Source organism: Xyrauchen texanus, chromosome 12, assembly GCF_025860055.1.
Source record: "Xyrauchen texanus isolate HMW12.3.18 chromosome 12, RBS_HiC_50CHRs, whole genome shotgun sequence".
Lineage (NCBI taxonomy): Eukaryota > Metazoa > Chordata > Actinopteri > Cypriniformes > Catostomidae > Xyrauchen > Xyrauchen texanus.
The window spans coordinates 13,904,100-13,928,157 of NC_068287.1; the positions used below are offsets into that span (position 1 = coordinate 13,904,100).

Here is a 24,058-nt window from a genome sequence, read left to right on the forward strand (position 1 = left end):
AAGCACCACAGAATTCACACTTTTGAGAGAGATATCCTATGAATGACTTTCAAAGTCATTTAACCCTCTCCAAGGGGTAAATTTGGATTTTTCTGGAGGGGGGACCCTAACACCCCCTACTTAACCTACGTATAGCTGTCTCTGCATGTAAAGCTAGGACTGAAGAAAGTAGTTTAACAGTAAAAATTACACATATTTGGTTTATGGAGTGAAAACATGTAAATTCCAAGTACATTGAGTATGTGCATTAATATATGTGCATATATTTGTCAATATGTATGATCATGTAAACAACATGACACATTTCATGAAGATTAATGTTATATACTGTAGGTGAGAGAACAACCTTTTTACTCAACCTACAGCAAAGTGCAGAGCTTCAAGGATCAAGTGTATAGGAATGTCTCATCCCTGCAATTAATCTTTGTTGCATGTGCATGTGTGGGCGAGTGGTGCAGACTGCTGGTTCAAGGGTGATTCTGACACTCACTGTCTCCTTGATTATGCTAAATAAAGGAGAGGGGAGGAAAAAGCAAGAGGATAATCTGCAACAAACATGTGTGATAAACACAAAGGCTTGACAGAGCCACAGTCCCACGTGGCTCATGTCAGTCACTGCTTCTTGTATTCTTGGGACCAAGATCTTAAAGGAAAGTCATGAAAACTGATGTTGTTAAATGAGCAACAGAAACAATATTTGTACTAAACTCTACTGACTCCATGGGAATCGGAGACATAGAGACTTGGAATGATTTTTGGAGCGGCTCTGATCTGTCTGTTTTGAAATCACCAAAACATTGCTCTTCTCAGCTGTTGCAACCCACCAGGGAATACTAAATGAAAGAGAGAGAGCGAGAGAGAGAGAGAGAGAGAGAGAGAGAGAGAGAGAGAGAGACAGACAGACAGACACACACACACTTTGGCTGCTGTCACCAACACACATATACAAATGCAAACACAGATGGCGACATTGAGTTCTACAGCCTAAGAAGCCATTTCCCATTAGACTTAACTAAGCTGTTTTCAGCCTTTCTGGACTAGTCTACCTCAGAAAGATGCAGCCTACAGAAAACTCCCTTGCTAGAGAATGTTTTTATGATGTTTATTATTTCAACACTTGCTAAATATTGTGGTAAAGTCAAGGTACATTTTTTCAGCATTGATCAAAATACTCAGTTTCTCAAACTAAAGGACTATGAGAAACAATCATAATGCCATATTTTCAGGACTGGGAACCGAGAACCAGTTCGTATTCAGAACTGGACAAAAAAAGACGTATCTTGATGATAATAAACAATCCTAATTAAAACATACTGTTGACAAACTATTTTGGGAAAACTATTTTCGTTGGCTAAAATTGTATGCCATTTTAGTCAAAATGCCATTTGAGTAAAACTTACTAAAATCAATAAATATGACATACAGAAATTTGTATTTAATTTAAAGGACATTTTTCTAAAAAAAAAAAAAAACTATGACTAAACCAAAACACTTTGTAAAAATTAACACTGGCCGATGTGGGCATAACACCCAACTGAAATAGCCTTACAATTGTTTTCTAAGCTGACAATAGTTTCCAGTCAGTTCTTTTGAATCTACACCTCATACAACGCCTACAGTACGGTCGGAAGAATCACTCTTATTAGCCTGAAGTCATTTATTTACGAGACATGCTGCATCGAGGATGTGAGACACAGCCGGTGCTCAAATACACATTATAAAGGATCCCCTAACAAAACAGGGAAGAGGCACAAAGCATAGCACACGAAATGTTGCAAACAGTCCCCCCAATGAGCAGGGAAGCTGCATGGAATTAAAGCACTTAAACACGAAGCACAGCAAACAATCCCCTAACGAGAAGGGAAGCAGCATGGAAGCATAGCACGTAAACATGAAACACAACCCCAGATCAAGCAGATCTAATTGCCAAGACATATGTACTTCTGCGCTCCGAAGAGCCATGTGCACCAAATGAATGCTAGCTAGGTGTGCATTGGCCAATGGGCCAATGGTATAATACTAATTAACTCAATTTATATGTTTGACTCAGCCGAATGGCTTAAAAGCTAGTGATCGAACTCATAATTGTTCCTGAACTGGGAAGGCAAGAGCTTATTTATCTAGTGGCTTAGACTATCTATGTGTAAATTAATTTAGTCTACTGACCTATGATAGCGATGTGTCCCAGCCAGATTTGGCTAGGCTTACCTTGTTAAAGATGCCCTTTTATGTGAAGTGGTCAAAGCTGGCCTTACTGTACAAGCTGATGGTGAACTGCTATCGCAAAACTTAGCAATTTAAATGTTACACGAGAGAGATATATGATTGGCTACACAAATATGCTTTAAAAGGACCAATCAGTTCATGCCATGCAAACTGATTGGCTTAACATGACACATGTGAGCGAGCCATTTGGCTAAACAGAATACCACTCAGAGAATCTGTCAGCCTGCACCCAATAGTCTTATGGCTCAACTTAGATTAGTTTTTATAAAAAAAAATGTATGTGTTATTTTGTATAAAAACTAATCAAATATATTTATTAAGCATCGTTTTGAAATAATCTCATGTGTCTGAAATTATCTCATAACTTCATAACAGACTACTGAAGTCAATTAATCCAAAAGAATTGCATTTCTTATTTCCAAATGTATTTTCCTCAAAAGTACTAAAGAGTCAATTAAACCGTTTCAGAACCAGAATCATTAAATTCCTTGCGATTCCCATTCCTACACCGATTTCAATATTCCTGTAGATTACAAGATCAAGATAAACTATGACACAAGACCCTCATCAGTCCCTTGACTCTCCATTTGTAGATCAGTAGAGTAGAAGTGGTGTCTGTCAGTCTGGTTACATTACCAGTAACATGCTCAAAATTGAGAACTGAATCCTTCGTTTTGAGTCATAAGCAGGCCACTCTTTAAACTCGCCCTGAGGAAATCGAGCATTATAGATGCTTACAGAGGTCAAACAGAATTATGTCTTCCCTTTTGGTCAATCACCTCTGTCTTTTTCTGCTCTATTTGTTTGTGCATGGCCTATAATTGTGGTGCACACAACCATTTACCAGCATACAGCTTAGAGGGAACATTGGCCACACTGTGCGTGCAGGACAGGACATTCATGTTATTTTCCATCTGCTTCTGTGTTTTATAAGAATGCTGGAACATTAAAGTTGTTCATGAGTGGAAGCATGTTATGGTGACAGCAGCACTTGGGGCCATGTCAGAAGCTCACATTCATGTTTATAGCAGAGACAGATGCCAATGCCTAGATTCAGGGCCATATCATGTAATCTGACAGAAAGCCTTCTGTATATAAAAACAAAAGGGAGAGCGAGAGAACGAAAATAAGAGTGAGAGCACAGGGTCATGATAATGAAAACACGTGTAAGGATATCTAAGGAGGAAAAACAAGGCAATTTTCTCCCTTCTTGTTACTGTGGAAACTTGGGTTCACAGAACGCTGATAAAGGCCTTCCTGTCGAAAACAACATATGCCATTTCCCACACGCTTCTTATGAAAGTTCTAATAGACTTTCTGTCACTTTCATGAAATTGAGCCCACAGATTTACGATTTCATTTATGCCCAGACTTTACAGTGCTGGGCTCTAATGAAAACCGCCCTAGGTTCATTCCCGCCTACACCTCGGGGACCATGCGTGGCACTGTAATTGGTTAATCCTTCCCGTAGCGTGTTAATAGTGGCCTTAAAGTAAAGGCCAGCTGGAGAGCGTGAGTCACAGTGGTGACAGTAAGTGAGGGGAAACCCAGAGAGGGGAGTTGACCTTGACTTTCTGGTCTTAGTAGTGTTGAGCTTCCTATTGATCAGCTTCCGTTGTCTCAATTGGACGTCAATACCTGGGTCGCTTCTCCTCAGTAGGGAGTGTGTGGGATGATCTCCAGCCGAGCTGAGGCTGAAGATCAGACTCCAGGATTAAGGCTGTTAAAGGTTGAGCGATGCGTAAGCCTGTGTGGTGTTTACGGTGGGGGTGGGGATGGAACAGAGCTGGTGTCAGGCTTTGGTAGTGGTTTGGCTGAGTAAGAATCTGCCAATCCAAGTCTGAAATTAGACCTCGGTATCTTCCCCCTTAGCAGCTTTCTGCTTTCACTCACTGCTATTGATCTCTCCCTTTCTTCCTCTGTTTTTTCTTTCCCTCTCCCACAAACTCGCAATCTGCAGCATCTCGTTATCTATTGCCCCACACCAGGTTCTGTCCTCTTTTGGTCTCTTATTCTGGATCTCTTGCTGTAGTTTTCAGTGTGTTCTCATTCATGCCTCTAACTTAAAATTTTTGTGTGTTGAAGGTAAAAGGAGGTGTTATGGTGTTAAGTTAGACTGGAAATGTGGGGTGTCCTTTTAAGGTCTCAACTTGCAGAGTATTCCTCTACGGTGTCTACTCAAACCATTCAGCCATGATGTCTTTCCTTTTCAGTGAACTGTGCTAGATTGACTTCTGATCTCCCTTCAGTCCCTGCTTAAAGATGCTGCTGCTTCCTTGTAATGGCTCTGAGTTTAATACAAATGTTTTAACCAGGCATGATGCTTCCAATGGTGAGCAGCAAATCTTGGGGCCCCTGTGACATTATGCATGGGTGTTTTATTGGGGTATCGCTGTTGGCAGTGTTGTTATTTGAACAGTTTAGCCCACTCTTCTACAAGTTTCTCTGGGTTTTGCCTTTTCTGTGCTTTGCTGAAATATTTTCTATTCATCTTTCTAGATTTCACGTCCTAGAGGAATGTAGAGATATACATTTCAAACTAGTGAACACAGGGTTCCCACCCTTTTGATCAATTAAATTCCATAACTTTTCCATGACTTGTCTAGGTGTATGTGATTACTGGATACAGATTTATAAAAATTATTTTGATTCAGAGCGATCTGCAAACAAATAATTTTGAACCGTTTCAACTTATTTCTTTAAAAGAACGCACTCAAAAGAATGGTTCACTGACAAATCGGGCATTGCTTTTACAAAAGACCAATAGCTATCTTATAAAATATGACTTTTATAGGCCTGGAAAACACAATTATAAAATTTCCTGCTATTTCCAGGTTTTTCTTGACCATGGGAACATTACGTTCTATAATCTTTAAAGGTGTTGTTAGTGATTTTTATTTTTTTATTTTATATTTTTTACTAAATGGCATGCAGAAATCCTCCTTCTTACCTGTCAGATAACATTTTAATAAGTGCCATGAAATATCACACCTGTCTGTGTAACAGCCCTTGGCTTGGTATACAGTGGCAAAAAAGATCCTATGTTTAGCCAATCAGTATACTTCCTGCCTGTCAATCATTGTGTGCATTCACAGGGCCGAACATATATGCTCGTATTAGTGCCGGTATGGGATCCTTCTCCCACAAAAGGCTCATGATCAGAGAAGGGTGACCCAACCCTCCATTTTCTCCAATACAGTGGTATCCAAGTGTGTGCGCATGTCTTTGGAGTGTAGGGTTTTGGAAAAGGTGGGTGTGGCTAATTCAACTGCTAATTCTGGTGGAAATTCCATTACGAATAAATTCAACCACATCACCTTTAACTGGCAAAGGCTGCTCCAACAGCATTTTACACTGCCACTCCATCATGATAATAAGTGTGTGTCTTATTAGATACAGTGATACCCAAAACGTATTATTGTGATTCCTGTATGATTAATGCTGCCACTGTATAAACAGATAGATACAGCTCTAGATATTGAACACAAACATTTTCCAATCTTTTCACACTAAATGTGACACCACAATTTTTTTTTACTCTGGTATTGTTTAATCACTAGGAACAACTTTCTTAGTACCTGTAACACTTAAAGTTTAAATGACATCTGGCATTGTTTTTAATTCAATGTTTTGAACATGATGTCTTCTCAACTCCTTATGGGACACTTAAGTGTCCAGTGGATGCGCATTCAGACTCTCAGTGGATGTTGTTGGTCATTCAGGTATTTCTTGACCATTGTTTTTATAAATACTGAGGATTCAGACATACTACTCAGGTGACATACTGCTTTTGGCATACTATTTAGTAGAGAAGTATGTTTATTTGGATACGGGGATAGAAACCAAGCAACCGACAACATTTTACAGATTAAAACTAAAAGTAACATTGAAGAGAATATATTTATTGCTTATTGCTGTGTCATGTTGTGCCTATTTGTGGTGTAATAAATTTGATCATCTGTCAATTAAAACAACCTGTGATCAGCAACTTCTGTTCATTTATACTTCATTGACTTGTTCTCTAAGATCCATACTATGTTCCTGGAATAATCCCCTGCTTGATCAATCAATCTTAAATGCAAATAAAAAGGCTTTGCACTTACTATAACGAGTTACGCATTGGACCATTGAGATGTCACTGTGGGTGGAGCTACCCAGAACAATTCCGAAATAACATGTCTTTTCACTTGTCACAGCCTCTCACATGTCTCAGCCACATTGCACAAAAATGACATAGAATAGAAAAGATTTATCGTTTGTCACTGTATTGTGATGCACCTTGTCAGGAAACAGTGTAAGCTTTTTGATAATCTGCCAATTGCAGCAAGCTGTGATCAGCAACTCATTGACACTTCAATGTTCTTGGAATAATCACTTGCTGGCTCCACCAATCTTAAATGGCAATATAGACACTTTGCATTTACAATTGGCTTGCTATTGCAGGTTTCTCAGATATATTTGATCCTTTGCTGGGTGTTAAATGCAAGTGAGAGGTAAAACACAGACATTTGCTGATCATCAGCCTGGCTAGTATGCATGAGACCTTAAGCATTACTAATTAAACAGTAGCTCATTTCATCTGGCCCATATGTTCATAAATAACAGGGCTGTTCTATAACATACCCCCACATACTGACACTGGATTGGATGACATATCAGGAAAAGGGAAGATACTACACACATCTGAGTAATACAGTGTGTATTTGTGTGTGCACCCTGTTCTCTACTCTGCTATTGGCGGTAGATGAGAGGAAATTACAGCAGAATGAATTGGTGAGTGGTAATGGAACCAGGGGTGATTTTGATCAGTTTTTAAATTAAAACTCAAAATGTATAAAACATTAATGAACATTAAGCATAATTGTGTGGAAGCGAAGCTCTCCACTGGTCCCCTGGCTTATATCTCCCACCCATCACTCTGGCACACTTGCCACACCAATGTTTTACATGAGTTCTGATGTTCCTGTACTGCACAGATGATTGATGCAACAGTTTTTTCACCTTGAGGGGTTTATAGATTGAGCCAGAGTTCAATGTTAACTGTATCTGACATTCTCAGACATTAAGCCTCAGGTTTGTTGAGAGTCAGGACTGGAAGGAGACTGATGATGAAGGTTAAGTAGATAATGTACTCAGAATGGGAGACTTAAGTCAGTACAGGGTGGTGAGTGCGAAATATGATTGGGCTATATATGATGATCAGCAAAGCAGACCTCCCTTAGTGATGTGCATGGATAATTATACAACATTAAGAACAATTTTAAACAGCAAACTATGTAGTAAATTTGAAATATTTTTAAGCAAAATAAAGTCAGGCCCATTTGTGGGGTCAATGAGCATCAACAGGTTTTAACACACTTGCCTCATCAGTTCATTAGTAGAAGCTACAAAATCTGATCTGGGAGTGTCAGATAAGGGAGATACCCAAACTGTGCAGTGCTGGGTACTCCGGTACCAGGGAGAACCACTGCTGTAATGCCTCAGAGCTTAACACAAATCAACATGATCATATAGGAAATGAACATGTTGTTCCGAAGTTCTTGTACCCTAAAATCAACCCCATTCTGCCAGATTACTGACAAGGACCATCCCCCATCAGACAGTTTTGCATCAATTCAAAATAAAATAAAAAATATTTCCATCTAGCGCTATTAAGTGCAACCCCCGAGACACAAGTTTTGTTGTTGTGGGAACCAGGCAGGGGCAGGACTGGAGCGATTCTAAGGGCCTTGGAAAGACAGGGGGCCCAGTGAAACCCCAGCAGCATGATTTTGTGATAAATGTCCACTTTGCAGAGATAATCTAAAATCAAGAATGCTCTTACTTGATTAAAGATGATAAAAGATTACCAAGTTCAGTGGTTAATCCCAAAAGTGCTTTTTTATTTTAAGCGTTAAATGCATCCAAGCACTTGACTAGAACCAGGCTTGAACTGATCATGCTGGGTGGCTAAATACCGCGGCATAGACCACAAAACCTGTGAGTTAAACAGAATTTTCTACTTTTAAGCGCTATGGAGAATGTCAAACATCTCATTAGACCAAACAGCCATGATATTCTAAACAGCATTGATGAGGAAAAGATTAGAAAACCCATGTGTGCCCTTACTGTAGCATCATGAACTCTGTTGAATCTGGTATTTTGACAGAAATGATTCAGATTAATATTATAACGTTAGGCTATAAGGTAATGAGAAATGGCAGTTTTAGTTATATGCAAGATTCTACATTTTCCATTTTCTATGGTCTGATTGGTAACAATTTAAGTTTACCACATACCATGTAAGTAAATAAAATTTACATGGAAGAGTTATGTTTTTCGCTCCTCACTTGTTCTATATTGGCTGGTTAGGAAACAGTGTTATTTGATCATCTGCCAATTAAAATATCCTGGGAGACTCAAGCAAGTGTAGGCCAGACAGCTCATACCTTCAGGCCAGTGCTTGGGCTGATATGCTTGGGCTGGTCTCATATCAGAGCAGACCAGACAAAGCTGAAACGACAGAACTGTCCAAACTGAGAACGCGGGGGAGGTGGCATTTCTGTATCTGCTCACCTGTAACCTCTCTGAGAGAATTTCATCCAGAATGGCCAGACTGATCAGTGAAATTGGAAACAGTAGGTTGACCATTCCAAAAATGGTCTGTGGTTACTGAAATACGAAACACTGCCTTCAGAGGCCAAAGCGGCAAGTGTTGTTGGACGTATGGGCACGTTTGAGCTCCATTTTCTGGGTGTAATTGTCCACTGAGGGATGCAAAAAGTGAGATATTTTCAGCTGTACAGGCTGTAATACAGTAAAGAGGAATCCATATTTTATAAACTGTACCCCCCAACCTAATTCCAAAATTAAAACCTAACAGTCAATGGAGTAAAAATGAAATGTTAGAGGGAAAAATTAATAATAGCGCTCGTCAACGATTATGTGAATGTGATTACTTTCTGGTTTCAACACAGGATCTGAACCAGAGTCTTCCTAGCTGGTAATGCAACACACGTCCTGTTGTGCCACAAGGGAAGGTAAACACACTGAAGCCGATACAACATTTTTGCAGCTCGCCATGTGATCGTGTTGCCATGGCAGAGCAGTTAGTGCGTTCTTGATGATAGTGACATTAAGCCCAGAAAATCACCTCTAATGGAAAGAGGACCCTTATAGTCTTGACAGATGCTCAATACCAGCGTGTGGGGGGTATGATTAAAAATCACAATTTATTGGACATTTATTGAGTCCATGCTATCTCTAGTGCATGCTGTCATTTAAGCAAAATGGGAACATGGAAAATACAGTGCGTGTGTGTGGGTGGGTCAAGTTTTGTCAACATTGTGGGGACCAAATGAGGATAGTAATACCTGAAATCACTTACATTTTAATTAAAATATGAAAATGCGGAATGGTTTGTATTAGGGTTAGGTTCAGGAGATATTACACATACAGTGACCATTAGATCACTATAAAAAAAGTCAATGGAATGTCTCCACCAGCACAGAAAACTGTGTGTGTGTGTGTGTGTGTGTATGTGTGGAGCATGAGTGCTTGTAAAGTATGTGTGTCTGTCTCTCATACCTTCAGGCTCTGCAAGCACCTTCACCGGAATGAGATGGAAGAAATTGTGTCCTAATCTACTGGGTCACAGAAAGCAGTGCTGTGTATTTTTAGTCCTTTAATCTTTAATGTCTTTTCATTGTTTTTTTTAAGAGAGGTTGGGACTGAAAATAGGGAGCCTGTGCAACCTAAATTAAAATGTGCTTCAAACACAAAGAAAGGGCCAGGAGGAAAGAAAAGGAGGGATAAATTAAATCAAGTATAGATAGAGAGATAGAGTGAAAAATAAATTTTCAGTTGCGACTCCACACTCAACAAACTGATAAAATTCAATATGCAGTTGAAATTAACTGCATCTCAAAAACGAATGTAGATGTTATCAGACCTTAAAGGGCATTGATGGTTTTCACATTTTCTAACTAGTAATCAATTCAGAGAAAGATTCTTACGAAAAACAGAACCAACTATCAAAACACAGAAATTGAGAGGCCTTGATATAATCAGAATTGGTTGCGAAGTGTGCAGAGAGCATGGAAACAATGCCATTAGAAACAGAGGATGAAATGCAACCATATACACTTTAATGTATTAAACTTTATTTTAAAATTGCTATAAAGCATAAATAAAAAATAGGGTCCAAATGGCTGAGACTACTTTGAAAATCTGGGATTTTTTATTAGGAAATTTAGGATTTACAAAAAAATAAGTAAGTCACTAATCATATGTAAGCAAGTTAGTGACATTGACCATGCTAACTCATTCAAAATGTTCAAATCATGCTGGTTTAACATGGATCATTAGGTTTTGCATAAATGTATGGTGTCCTTGCCAGCTCAAGTGCATGCTGTCATTTAAGCAAAAGGGGGACATGGCACATACTATGAAATTCTGGAAATATTTTTTCAAATAAACTTGTCACTAAAAGTGAAAATTGGCACACTCTTACATATTCAGGTATTTAGAGACCCGGCACTTAAATCTATCAAAAATTGATCTACAAAATGTCCATATTGTGTCAAATTTTAAACTTATTTTCAAGACAATTAGAAAAGAAAATAATAAAAATATATTTTTTAATATATTTTGATGTTTTAGTTTTCATAAATCAAATAGAAAATACAGCAAATCAGGACAACTCTAGAACAGGATTAATTTATTTTACACTGAAATGTCCTGAGATGCAATTGGCTGTCTAAAACATATTGAGCTACACATAACACATAAGCTACACGTTCTCAGGAACGTACGTCCACATTAATCCAGATACATTTTAAATGCCGTTTTCAAAATGATTTCCATTCACATTGCCATTTCAATTCCGAGTGTACTTTGCATCGCATATGAAGGAATGCATCGTGAGGGTTGTACAAAGTAACATTTATCTTTAATAATGCTTTCAAAGTTAAAAGTTAAACAGGCACAATAATGCCGTGACAATGTGGTCCGCCATCTGATTGTTTTGGGTTGAATGGATCACACGACTGCGTCACACGACAACAAATACGTTATCGTTTTCAGATACAGTACCTCCGTCTTCCCTGTCCTCACTACAACGCGAAGACAGCGTTTTCAAATGTATCCACTTGGGAAAGCTCAGTTTTTGCTGTCAAAATGTAAAGCATGCTAATCACTGAAACTACAGCACCAATCTGAGTAAGAAATTAAATGTTTAAAATGTATATGTATAAATATATTGAATTTCGAATGACCCTATACATTTTTGGTAATTAAACCATTATAAAATGTATAATATTATTTATTTATTATTTGCAATTTTTGACAGTTTTTCAAACTTTTTAAAAGAGAGAGATTGAGGAATACTAAAGAGGTGTGGGCACAACTCCAAAAACCTGATGAGGTAAAGAGGGCTGAATGAGGTCCAGGGTCACTAAGACCCAAGGTATGTGTTTAAGGGTTAAATAATAAAACCTGAAATAAAAACTTTTTAAATAAGGGCCTCAGACTGCATATGAATTATATAGAAGATAATGTTTTCAGCTCTATAATCATCATCAATCCATTTTCACATTATATTGCAACATCGTGTTTAGTTGTATTTTGAACATATAAATGGTATTTGTCTTTGCATCTAGATTTACCCATCTGTGGCAGGGCGGAGGGCGGGGCTGGGTTGTGATCATATACACCTATGCATATACACTTGATGATCAGGCTCATCAAGCCTCCGAGAGGGATAAAGGTCGACTGCGGAGGATTGTGCGGGAGAGAGAGATAGTTTACAGACATGTCCGTCATGTGTGAGTTTGTGTCTGTTTAAGTTTTATATTAAAAATATTATTTATATTGACAAGCCGGTTCTCACCTCCTCCTTTCCATTGAATACTTTACACCATCATTTCCTGTTGATTTTGTCAAATTAAATTTTTACAGTAAAGCTAATAAAGCATTATTGAGTTGGAGCACAGTAATTTGATCTAAATCGAGATGAAGGGACAGGTAATGAGAGCGATAGGGAGGGACGAATGGAGGGAAAGAGGAGACAGAAAGAGAGCAGAGAGTGGCGAATGTGACAGTAAGCTCATGGGACAGCGGCTGTTTAACTCTCCAATCACAATGCCTCTCTGCTCACTCGCTCATTTAATCTGATCAGGGAAGTGTGAGAGCGAGAGAAAGAAAGAAACGTAAAAGGGAAGGTTAGAGCAGAAGGAGAATTTTTATTGCCACTTCTCTTTCTTGTAAATGCTATCAGTCTTTTATGTCATTGTCAATGGATCCTTTCCATTCCAGCTTTATTGTTTTCTTAGTCATTATTCTTCTGCTGGCCTATTTAGATCTGTAGGTGTTTTTGGATCAGGTTTTGCCTACATTGTGGGGACCAAATGTCCCCCAAAAGGATAGTAAAACCTGAAATCATTTACAGTACATTGAGGGGAAAAGCCAATGGTCCCCATGAGAACAGCTGAATAAACATATTTAATATGGCCTAACCCTCTGAGAGACCCCAAAGCCATTTTAATAGCTGGGAAAAAATGCATAACATTGAAGTATCTGGATGATTCTTTGTGGCTTTCCTCCAAATTGACCCCAAATAGAAACAACATTACTAGAATGGATAGCAGTCACAGTTCTGAAAAAAAGGTTCTCTGTTAATGGTAAAACAGTTGAATACAATGTCAATAATATTTGCTTATTGGTTGTTGATTAGATCAGAGAAACACATTAAAATAATTTGTAGGGAAAACAAGTTTAATTTCAAAATTGGTAATATTATTCTTACACACGTCATTGGGGACTCTGGTATTCCAAATATGAGAATGGAGAAAGTTTTCTGTGAGGGTTACGTTTAGGGGTCAGGGTAGGGAATAGAAAATATCATTAGCTCAGTATACTGTAAAAACAAGTCAGTGAAAATCCCCCCTTAATAGTAAACCAAATGATTGTGTGTGTGTTTTTGAGCCTGTACAGTGTCTCTGATTAATACACAAGACATCCATCCCCGAACTCCACTCCACATGAAAAAGCATCTTTATCGATCCAAAGTGGCTTTATTTCCTCCATGTGTCTAAGCTGATCAAAACAACCTCCCCTCACAGATGCCACATTCTATCTTGCTCATGCGTTTTTTTCTCTGTCTCTCCATGCATCTCTCTATCTGCATCTTTTTTTAACTTATCTTTCTCTTTGTCTATGCAGGCCCTGTACCCGAGCCCAGAGGAGGGCTGGCAGATCTACAGCTCGGCGCAGGATGCAGATGGAAAGTGTATCTGCACCGTTGTGGCTCCAGCACAGAACATGTGTAATCGAGACCCACGCAGTAGACAGCTTCGCCAACTTATGGAGAAGGTGACAGCCCTAAATCACATCCAATGGATATCATTCACAAATAATTGTATAATTGCATGTTCTTACTTAAGTGGACAGAAAGGTTAAGAGTATCACAAATTTCTGCAGTTAGTAATTAAGTCAAATCTATTTTATCTTTATAGTGCTTTTCACAATAGAATTGTTTCAAAGCAGCTCTACAGATTCAAAGCACAGCTTTATAGCAAGCATAGTACAAGCCCAAACCTTCTCTATATAATGGCTTTCTGCACAACATCTTGTTTGCAGCTGTTTGTCACTTTCAACAAACATATCCATATGCACTCCGAAGATGAGCTCTCACCTGAAAGCATGTGCAGCAAGATGATCAAGTAAAGCGAAGTGTTCCTTTTTTAAAGCCTAAACCTATACAGTAGGCATAGACAACACATAATTGGCTACATATTTATGTAAAACCTGTTCTAGATGGAGCTGGATAATGTGCAGTATACTACTGAAATAATGCTGTTCCCTATTAAAGAAAGTTTTTGAAAGAATATGATGGATACAACTGACTAAAAGAGGACATGTCCTAAATACTGCTGTGAAATTGGATTCATTCTGCTCAGCTGTTATGATATTTTATTTTTTCAATTTTACTCATTAGACTATAGTGACCTATAGGACCAGGCAAAGAACAACTGAAAAAAAAAGTTTAAAATACTTCTTAAAATAGGAATGGAGCTTTACTAAAAGCTGGACATTCCCAAACAGAGACTTTGTTTAACAATGTAGCACACAGGAAAATATGTGGAGGTGAAAAGTGGCACTGCAGTGTTGAGGGAGGTCCTGAAGAGGAAAGTTGTGAATATGTAAATGTAACATTAAGCTATGCTTGATGCACCACACACTGACTTGCTCGAATGGAAAGATGCAAAAAAGACTGGAAAAAAATATGCAATATACAAAGTGGAGGAAAAAGAGTGAGAACCAGCATGACAGGAAATGAGCGCAATGAGGGTTAGGGTGGCAGCAATACATTTAACAGAAACATTTACACAAAGCAACTAATGAAACTAGAAACACACAAATTTACATAAACGAGTTTAACAGTGTGAAAAACTGGAGCATTTAACCAAATATTTTTCTACAAAAAAAGAAGACAAATGTCTCACAGGGATTGTACATCGACTCAAATTCAGCATATATTTTTTTCCAACTAGTACATTTACATGAAACATCGAAACAAACCAGTTCACTTAAATTAATCAGACTTCCCAATGAAAGAGAATACATTTTTGGAAAGTATGTTGAATATTGCCTTGCTTGGCTGTAAAGCTGCATGCACAATACAATGTGATAAAAAAAATCAGTGATGTAGTGTTTTGTCATGCTACCGCTACTGCAACTGCTATTAAGAAATGGCTGATTAACAATGGTGGTAGTTTGGGGCTAGTTTAGTTGGTGGACCATCATAGCCATGCTGTTAACTAGCGAAACGTCTCGGTTACTGATGTAACCTCCATTCCATGATGGAGGGAATGAAACGTTGTGTCAATGAGTTGACACTAGGGGTCGCTCCTGTGGAGCCCAGATATCTCTGATCTTGAGAAAAGGCCAATGGAAATTGGTGTGTTGAATTTGCATGCCACTCCCCCGGACATACGGTTATAAAAGGAGCGACGCTGCAAACACACATCAGGTATTGCACTGAGGAGCCGAGCCAAAAACCCATCCATTTCAGCGGTTGGTCTGGTGTTGTGGCAGGAGGGACACAACGTCTCGTTCCCTCCATCAGGGAATGGAGGTTACGTCAGTAACTAATAGGTTCCCTATCTGTCACTCACTTGACGTTGTGTCGATGAGTTGACACTTGGGGTCCAAATGGAAAACTCCACAAGGCGATGCGAGACGGGCAGACCTCTGTGTGCCTCTTAGCCAGTGCAGAAAGCCATTGCATAACTACCCCCAACACACTGGCATGCATGAAGCGGTCCCCTGCACCTAGGGGAATGGCTAACCACTCAGGAGTATAAGGACTGGCTGGCCCAGCCGTGGCCTTCTCTCTATTGTTCCCCCTATAAGGAACGAAATCATTCAGCTGGGGGCCAAATATATAGTCCAAGCTGGGGGGTGTCCCTCCATTATAGTGATGGCATCAACGACCCAGTGGGCGATCCTCTGTTTGGAGACAGCGCTTCCCTTCTGCTGTCCACCGAAGCAGACAAAAAGTGCTATCCAAGTAGATGCGAAGAGCGTGCAGTGGACACAGCAATGCCAAGGCTGGGTCTGCCTCCTCCTGGGGCAGCGCTTGCAGGTTTACCACCTGATCCCTGAAAGGGGTCATGGGAACCTTGGGCACGTAGCCCGGTCGGGGTATCAGGATGACATGAGAGTAAGCCGGACCGAACTCTAGGCACAGATCGCTGACAGAGAACACCTGCAGGTCCCCTACCCTCTAGATGAATGGAGTGGTGGTGGCGTAGTGGACTAAAGCACATAACTGGTAATCAGAAGGTTGCTGGTTCGATCCCCACAGCCACCACCATTGTGTCCTTGAGCAAGATACTTAATCCAGGTTGCTCCGGGGGGATTGTCCCTGTAATAAGTGCACTGTAAGTCGCTTTGGATAAAAGCGTCTGCCAAATGCATAAATGTAAATGTAAATGTAAATGTAAATGTAGATGGAGGTGAGCGCCGTCAGGAGGGCGGTTTTCAGACAGAGAGCCTTTAGCTCTGCTGACTCAAGGGGCTCAAAGGGAGCTCCCCGAAGGACCACGGAGAGGAACACGGAGAGGTCTCACGAGGGAACGAGGCGCGGCCTGGGGGGGTTTAACCGGTCCAAGGGCAGACGACTGAGTGCCCATTGCACATGTACCCCAGCCACGCTGGGAGTCATCTGTCATAACCACAAAGTGCCTGGGGACCTGGCCTAGGGGAGTTCCTGCCCATAGGAAAGCTAGGTCTGACCAGGGGCTGATTAGATGGCGACAAGCCTGCGTGACGAGGACGCGCTTTGTGCCATGGCGCCATGCTCGTCTCTCGACTCGGGACTGTAGCAAGGGCTGAAGTGGTCTCATATGCATCAACCCAAGCTGCGTGACCATCTCTAAGGATGCCATATGCCCAGGAGCCTCTGAAAGGATTTCAGTGGGACCAACATGTTCTATCTGAACACATGCAGACAGACCAGCACTGACTGTGCACGCTCGTTGGTGAGGCGCGCCGTCATTGAGACTGAGTCTACTCCATACCGAGAAAAGAGATGCTCTTAACCGGGGTGAGCTTGCTCTTTTCCCACTTGACCCGATGCCCCAAGCGGCTTAGGTGCCTGAGTATCAGGTCCCTGTGCGCACACAACATGTCCCGAAAGTGAGCTAGGACTAGCCAGTCGTCGAGAGAGTTGAGGATGCGGACACCCACTTCCCTTAGCGGGGCAAGGGCTGCCTCTACGACTTTCGTAAAGGAGAAGGACAGGCCGAAGGGGGTGACTTTGTACTGATATGCCTGACCCTCGAAGGCAAACCGGAGAAAAGTGTCTGTGTCGAGGAAGTACGTGTCCTTCAGGTCTACCGTTGCGAACCAATCCTGATGTCAGATGCTCACTAAAATGCGTTTCTGCGTTAACATCTCGGTGGGAGTCTGTGCAGAGCCCGGTTCAGAACTCGCAGGTCTAGGATTGGCCGCATCCCGCCGCCTTTTTTAAGTACGCTGAAGTAGGGGCTGTAAAACCCCTTCTTCACCTTGGCTGGAGGGACAGGCTCTATCGCGTCCTTTCGTAGAAGGGAGGCGATCTCTGCCCGCAAAGTAGCGGCATTCTCGCCTCTCACCGCAGTGGAGCGGACGCCGTAGAACCTGGGCGGGGACCTGGCAAACTTAATCACGTAGCCGAGTTGGACGGTCCTGATTTTGGCATGGCCGTAAATGGCGCTTGGAGCCCTGTGGCCGATCACCGGTCCGTAAGTGTTCAGGGGGAGCGGAGGATTCCACTCCATCCCGACGCTCGCAGCCGCCCGGGCAATCATGGCCTACTGAACCAACGCGCTCTCTGATGCTGTAATCGAAAGCTCATCCACTTTGCGAGCCGCGAACGTGACCGCAAACTCACCCTGAGTGTGCTGGGTAATGGGAAAACCGTGGGGGGCTTCCTGGCGGAGAAGCTCCCATTGAAATCCCCAAATCGCCCCCAGTGCTAACTGACCCCGCCTCATACCCGTGGGTAGAAGGACCGAGTCAGAGAGGTGCTCTTATGAGAGAAAGCCGCGACTGCATCATTGCCAGAATCCATCCACAAGTAATGTCCCTGCGTGGGCAGTGCCCAACACGAGAGGCAGCGAAAGTATGGCATGCAAATTCCACACGGCAATTTCCATTGGCCTTTTCTCAAGATCAGAGATGTCTAGGCTCCGCAGGTGTGACCTCTAGTGTCAACTTATAAACACAACGTCGAGTGAGTGACAGATAGAGAACTTGCATGGTCATTCTCGTAAAGCTTGACCAAGGAAGTCTTGCTGGTTAAGTTAGTTAAGAACACTGGTGGGACACCATCACCTCATGTTGGGAACCAGCATCCAAAACACAATATAAGCTGGTGGCCAGCAATAGTGGTCTTTTCCCCAGAGAGTGTGAGAAAAAGGAAAGAGATCAAAATATATAGAGAGATGAAAGAGAGGGAGTGAGATATTTCACTTCTGTGAGAAACGGCTGGATATTGACTCTGCTGATATGTCTGGTTCAATCGATTGGCAGTTAAATACAGAATGTAGGCATAAATTGAGTGTCAGGGGAATCTCAGCCATTCAACCAGCCTCCTTTTGCTTCTTCATCCTCTTTCCCATCGGCCCCTTTGTGGTTTCCAAACTCATGTGTGTACAGAAGCCCATTGAGAGGTGCACGTCCCCATCCGCACTACGCTCGCTGAATCAGAGAGAGCTTGGAATCATGCCACAATACCCAGCAGCTGTTTGACTAGCTAATGAGCACAGCTGATGGAGGAAGAGACGAAGAGAGAGACAGAGAAGTAGAGGCTGATATTAAATCAGTTTGGAGAGGGATTCCTGAGAAAGCACATTTGAGATGCTGAATGTGAGCTCCAGGCAGAGTGAGTCACTGAGATACGTGACTCCAGTGATTCCACTCCACCTCAACCTCTATCACGCACTTTGCCTCACACACTGCCACAAGCTCTGCCTCAAATTATGATACAAACTCTGTCATCACATCTGCTTCAAACTTTGCCTCAATCTGCCTCAACCTCTACCACAAACTGTCTCAAATTCTTACTCAAGCTCTGTCACAACCTCTGCTTTAAATTCTGCCTCAACCCCTTCCCAAAACGTTGTCTCAAATTCACCACTAACCTCAAACCCTGTCACAATGAGCCTAAATAAAACAATACATATGTTTTAAAATAATAAAATCATTAATAATAAAGTTTAAAAAAATCATACGGAAAATAGGTAATTGAAGTGCTAAACCTGATATGTGCCCTGTGTAGGCAGGATCACATTTCCATGAGGCAGTTACTAAGTTACACTGCTGTTGTTTTAGCCTCTTGTGGTTGCTTTGATTTTTCAGAGCAAAAGGTAAAAAATGCTGGCTTACAGTTTATCAAGTGCTGAAACTTTGCTAAAGCATTTTATCTCTTAATGAATTGGATAGTGTGACAGCCACATGAAGACCTTTTTGACACCTGAACTTCTTCAGAACATTGAATCTTTGTGACACCAGCACTAAAAAAACTAGACGCAGTGTAATGGATGAAACAGAACACAGGTGTCTTGAGATGCATTTATAAAAATTGACACAGTGTCGAAAAAAAACGAGATGCTGCAAAAGTCAAAGAAAAAACACACACGCATGAACAGAATCTCACTCGCCATTTACTTATAATACTGACCCGAACCTGACCTGACTGACAGTTTGTAGGGTCCTGTTGGGCTCAGGTCTGGTTACAGACCTCTATTGCACATATAGAAAAATCAAATAGTGATTTTAGTTTTCGAATAGAAGTGCGCCGAATGGTTCACCGAGTGACCAACTACCTGTACATATCCCTAGTCTGAACCTCTACCACAAACTTTGCTTCCATTTCTGCCACAAATTCTGTCACAACCTCTTGTCTCGTCTTGCCTCAAATTCTACCACAAACTGTGCCTTGCCTCTCTGTCTGGTTCTAAACACCAGCATCCAGAGTCTGACTCGAAAATAACTTATCCACTTATATAATAAAAATGTGTGTGTTTGTGTGGCTATGCCAGCAGCTGTGACACACCAATGCTCCTGCCTAATAAAACACAGACTAATGAGGACACCTGGGTCAGTCCTTCTCTGAGAGAGATGTGTTCAGAATTAAACTACCACCACCCAGCCTCTTGTGTCTGTGTGTGTGTGTGTGTGTGTGGTGTGTTCAGGTCTTCCTGGGATTGTTAGCCACATGCATGACAAACAATAACTGAACGCTCTGTGAATATGTGATCCTACCTAACCCTTGCCCTGGTCAAAACACACACAATCCACAGCACAAAGCGTGACAACTGAGTCTGACAGTAATGCAGATGAGCTCATTTGACAGCACCCCTCATGCGCATCAGTCCCAGCATGGACATGAGTAGAATACTAGCAAACAAAACGTGTCCTGTTTGATTCTCTTAAGTACATCAAGGAGGAGGGTTTGTATATGTGTTTGCATATGTGGCCAATATGCGGGGGCCCTCTTTATTGTGTTATGTGCCAATTATATTACGGTTCAATTTGCTAGGCCTGGCATTTACACATACAGGTGAAACTCGAAAAATTAGAATATCATGCAAAAGTTCATTAATTTCAGTAATTCAACTTAAAAGGTGAAACTAATATATTATATAGACTCATTACAAGCAAAGTAAGATATTTCAAGCCTTTATTTGATATAATTTTGATGATTATGGCTTACAGCTTATGAAAACCCCAAATTCAGAATCTCCGAAAATTAGAATATTACATGAAATCAATAAAAAAAGGATTTTAAATACAGAAATGTCGGCCCTCTGAAAAGTATAATCATGCATATGTACTCAGTACTTGGTTTGGGCCCCTTTTGCATTAATTACTGCCTCAATGCGGCGTGGCATGGATGCTATCAGCCTGTGGCACTGCTGAGGTGTTATGGAAGACCAAGATGCTTCAATAGCGGCCTTCAGCTCTTCTGCATTGTTTGGTCTCATGTCTCTCATCTTTCTCTTGACAATGCCCCATAGATTCTCTATGGGGTTCAGGTCAGGCGAGTTTGCTGGCCAATCAAGCACAGTAATACCATGGTCATTGAACCAGGTTTTGGTACTTTTGGCAGTGTGGGCAGGTGCCAAGTCCTGCTGGAGAATGAAGTCAGCATCTCCATAAAGCTTGTCTGCTGAAGGAAGCATGAAGTGCTCTAAAATGTCCCGGTAGATGGCTGCGTTGACTCTGGACTTAATAAAGCACAGTGGACCAACACCAGCCGATGACATGGCTCCCCAAACCAACACAGACTGTGGAAACTTCACACTGGACTTCAAGCATCTTGGATTGTGTGCCTCTCCATTCTTCCTCCAGACTCTGGGACCTTGGTTTCCAAATGAGATGCAAAATTTGCTCTCATCAGAAAAGAGGACTTTGGACCACTGAGCAACAGACCAGTTCTTTTTTCTTTAGCCCAGGTAAGACGTTTGACATTTGAAGCCCATGTCCAGGACCCGTCTGTGTGTGGTGGCTCTTGATGCAGTAACTCCAGCCTCAGTCCACTCCTTGTGAAGCTCCCCACACATTTGAATGGCCTTTTCCTGACAATCCTCTCCAGGCTACGGTCATCCCTGCTGCTTGTGCACCTTTTTCTTCCACACTTTTCCCTTCCACTTATCTTTCTATTAATGTGCTTTGATACAGCACTTTGAGAACATCCAACTTCTTTTCCAATTACCTTTTGAGGCTTTCCCTCCTTGTGGAGGGTGTCAATGATGGTTTTCTGCACAACTGTCAGGTCAGCAGTCTTCCCCATGATTGTGAATTCAACTGAACCAGACTGAGAGACCATTTAAAGGCTCAGGAACCCTTTGCAGGTGTTTGGATTAATTAGCTGATTAGAGTGTGACACTTTGAGCCTACAATACTGAACCTTTTCACAATATTCAAATTTTCTGAGATTCTGAATTTGGGGTTTTCATAAGCTGTAAGCCATAATCATAAAAATTATATCAAATAAAGGCTTGAAATATCTTACTTTGCTTGTAATGAGTCTATATAATATATCAGTTTCACCTTTTAAGTTGAATTACTGAAATTAATGAACTTTTGCACGATATTCTAATTTATCGAGTTTCACCTGTAGTGCTATACAAAGGGCAGCCAAAATTTTGAAAGGAATCATAATTGCGGGATATATATATTTTTTTAATTTGTGTGCTGGTTCAGGTGGTTTATGAGGTAGATTACAAACTGGTAATTACAAGGGTATTATGCAATAAATGTGGTTTATGAGGACATTTCTAGTATCCCCATAATTCAAATCACTTAAAAAAAACATACTCTACAATGTTTTTTTGAAAATGTAAATATTAAAAAAGTGTGTGTTTGTGTGTGTGTGTGGTCATGTTTATGTGGTTTACGAGGACAATTTTTTTAGGTTAAAAACTGGTAATTACAAGGGTATTATGCTATAAATGTGGTTTATGAGGACATTTCTAGTGTGTGTTTGTGTGTGGATCAGAAGTCACGCTCCAGTCTCTTGTGTGTTCAAGTGGGCGAGATGTCTAAATAAGTAGGAATGCTGATTTGAACCACATCAATTTAGGGCATCATGCTGTTACACCCTCAAAAACCTGTTGAAATGTATCTGACTGTGTTTTGTCTGTATGTTTTGGGGTATTTAACAGGTTCAGAATATCACTCAATCAATGGAGGTGCTAGATCTGAGAACGTACAGAGACCTGCAGTATGTGAGAGACACGGAGAACCTCATGAAAACAGTGGATGGCAAACTAAAGTCTGCCTCTGATAACCCACGCAGCCTCAATCCCAAGAGTTTTCAGGTACTGGAGTCTGGCTTGCCTCTGCTGGCTCAAAACAACATGCAGCAAATACAGAACGTTCCCTTAACGTTAGTGTATGGTTCCCATTTGGCTATACCAATTCTACCAATTCCAAAATTTCTAGGAATGTTCTTATTAGGTTTAGTTTTTGACAACCTAACTAACTTATAACCTTACTTTTACAGAACATAATCTATTGGTTATTTTTAAGGTTTATTAAATTTTTTATAGTATGCATTTAAATGTAGAAATGAACATCACAGTGTATATGATTTACTGGCCAATGCAGTATAATTATCAGATAAAATTATAAAGTATAAGTATATTTCAAGTATACTGCAGGGTTCAGCATGTGTGAAAAGTATATAAGAATCATAAAATAAGTGCCTTTCCACTATCTTCCTATCTTATTCATTGCATTTGATGTATACACATGAGGTGTGCTCTTTCGCCTCATAACTTCTATGTGAAATGGACACATCCACAGAGACACTCACCACAGATTTGATCGCTTAATCGAGACATGCTAAAGGTCCTTTTGAGAGAATAGAAATGCACCTAAATTATTCATACCCAGGGCCTGGAGCATGGATGCTGTTGCTTCAATAATGAGTGTGTATGTGTGTACAAAAGGTTCTGCTTTCTGTTCTTTTTAGCTAGCAGGTACACCCCAAGGCTAAGATTCAGACCCCTTGATTAGTGGAGCTTTTTATCTCTTGATAAATAGGATAGTGTATTTGTAACCCTGACATACACATTCAAGACAATCTCATTTTAGTTGAAGGACTCTGCCAATGCATAAAGTACCGAATGGCAGAGTGTGCTTCAAGATTAGTAATTTGTAACCGTCTACTAAAGAGAGTAAAAGGGAAGCCGCAGACACTCTTCATCTCCAGAGTATCACTCTCATTCAGAACGCTCCACCACCACTTACCCATCCACCCGCTCTTCCGTGGTCTGACTCATCTCCCCGAATGTTCTAGAAATCATTCTTCATCTATCGATACATGTTCAATGCACCATAATCCTTTTTTTCTTCTTCTCTGCTGAAGCTGTAAAAAATGCAAGAGATGCGCCTGCGTTAAAATAACTATTTCACTATTAAGAGTGCGAGTCTCATAGGCTGGCTATATTTTGGTGGGACTGCTGATGAATGTGGAGAGCTCAAAGTCGCCCATGGCAGGGCGGGAGATTAACGAGACCAAATTTTTGTGTCTCGGAACAGGAAAATTAGATTTATGATGTGGCGCTGTGGGGCTGTGAGCAGCTCCATCACCAGATTTACGATAAACATTAACAAGGAGGAAACAGCCCCTCCTGTGGTGAGCATGCTTTATTGATACACCTACTATTCAGACCCCCTTTATTGATATACCTCAGCTTACGCTAGGCCTGCCAGCCCTTCTGGCTGTCGTAAGTGATTGCCCTCAGTGAGCTGAGATCAGCCTGTAAGTTTGAGCTCTTTCATAGTTGCTTGGTCA

General features: G+C 41.0%; 1 protein-coding gene across 2 annotated transcripts in view; it reads left to right on the forward strand.

Moving 5' to 3' along the window:
* The window catches only part of LOC127653166 (noelin-2-like), a 101,013-nt gene that overhangs the window by 68,658 nt on the left and 8,297 nt on the right, over positions 1–24,058 (forward strand). For both annotated transcript variants that reach the window (XM_052139734.1, XM_052139732.1), the window contains exons 2-3: positions 13,426–13,575; positions 22,422–22,577. In XM_052139734.1, the coding sequence (XP_051995694.1) occupies positions 13,426–13,575; positions 22,422–22,577 (306 nt within the window). The remainder of the gene's footprint in view (positions 1–13,425; positions 13,576–22,421; positions 22,578–24,058) is intronic.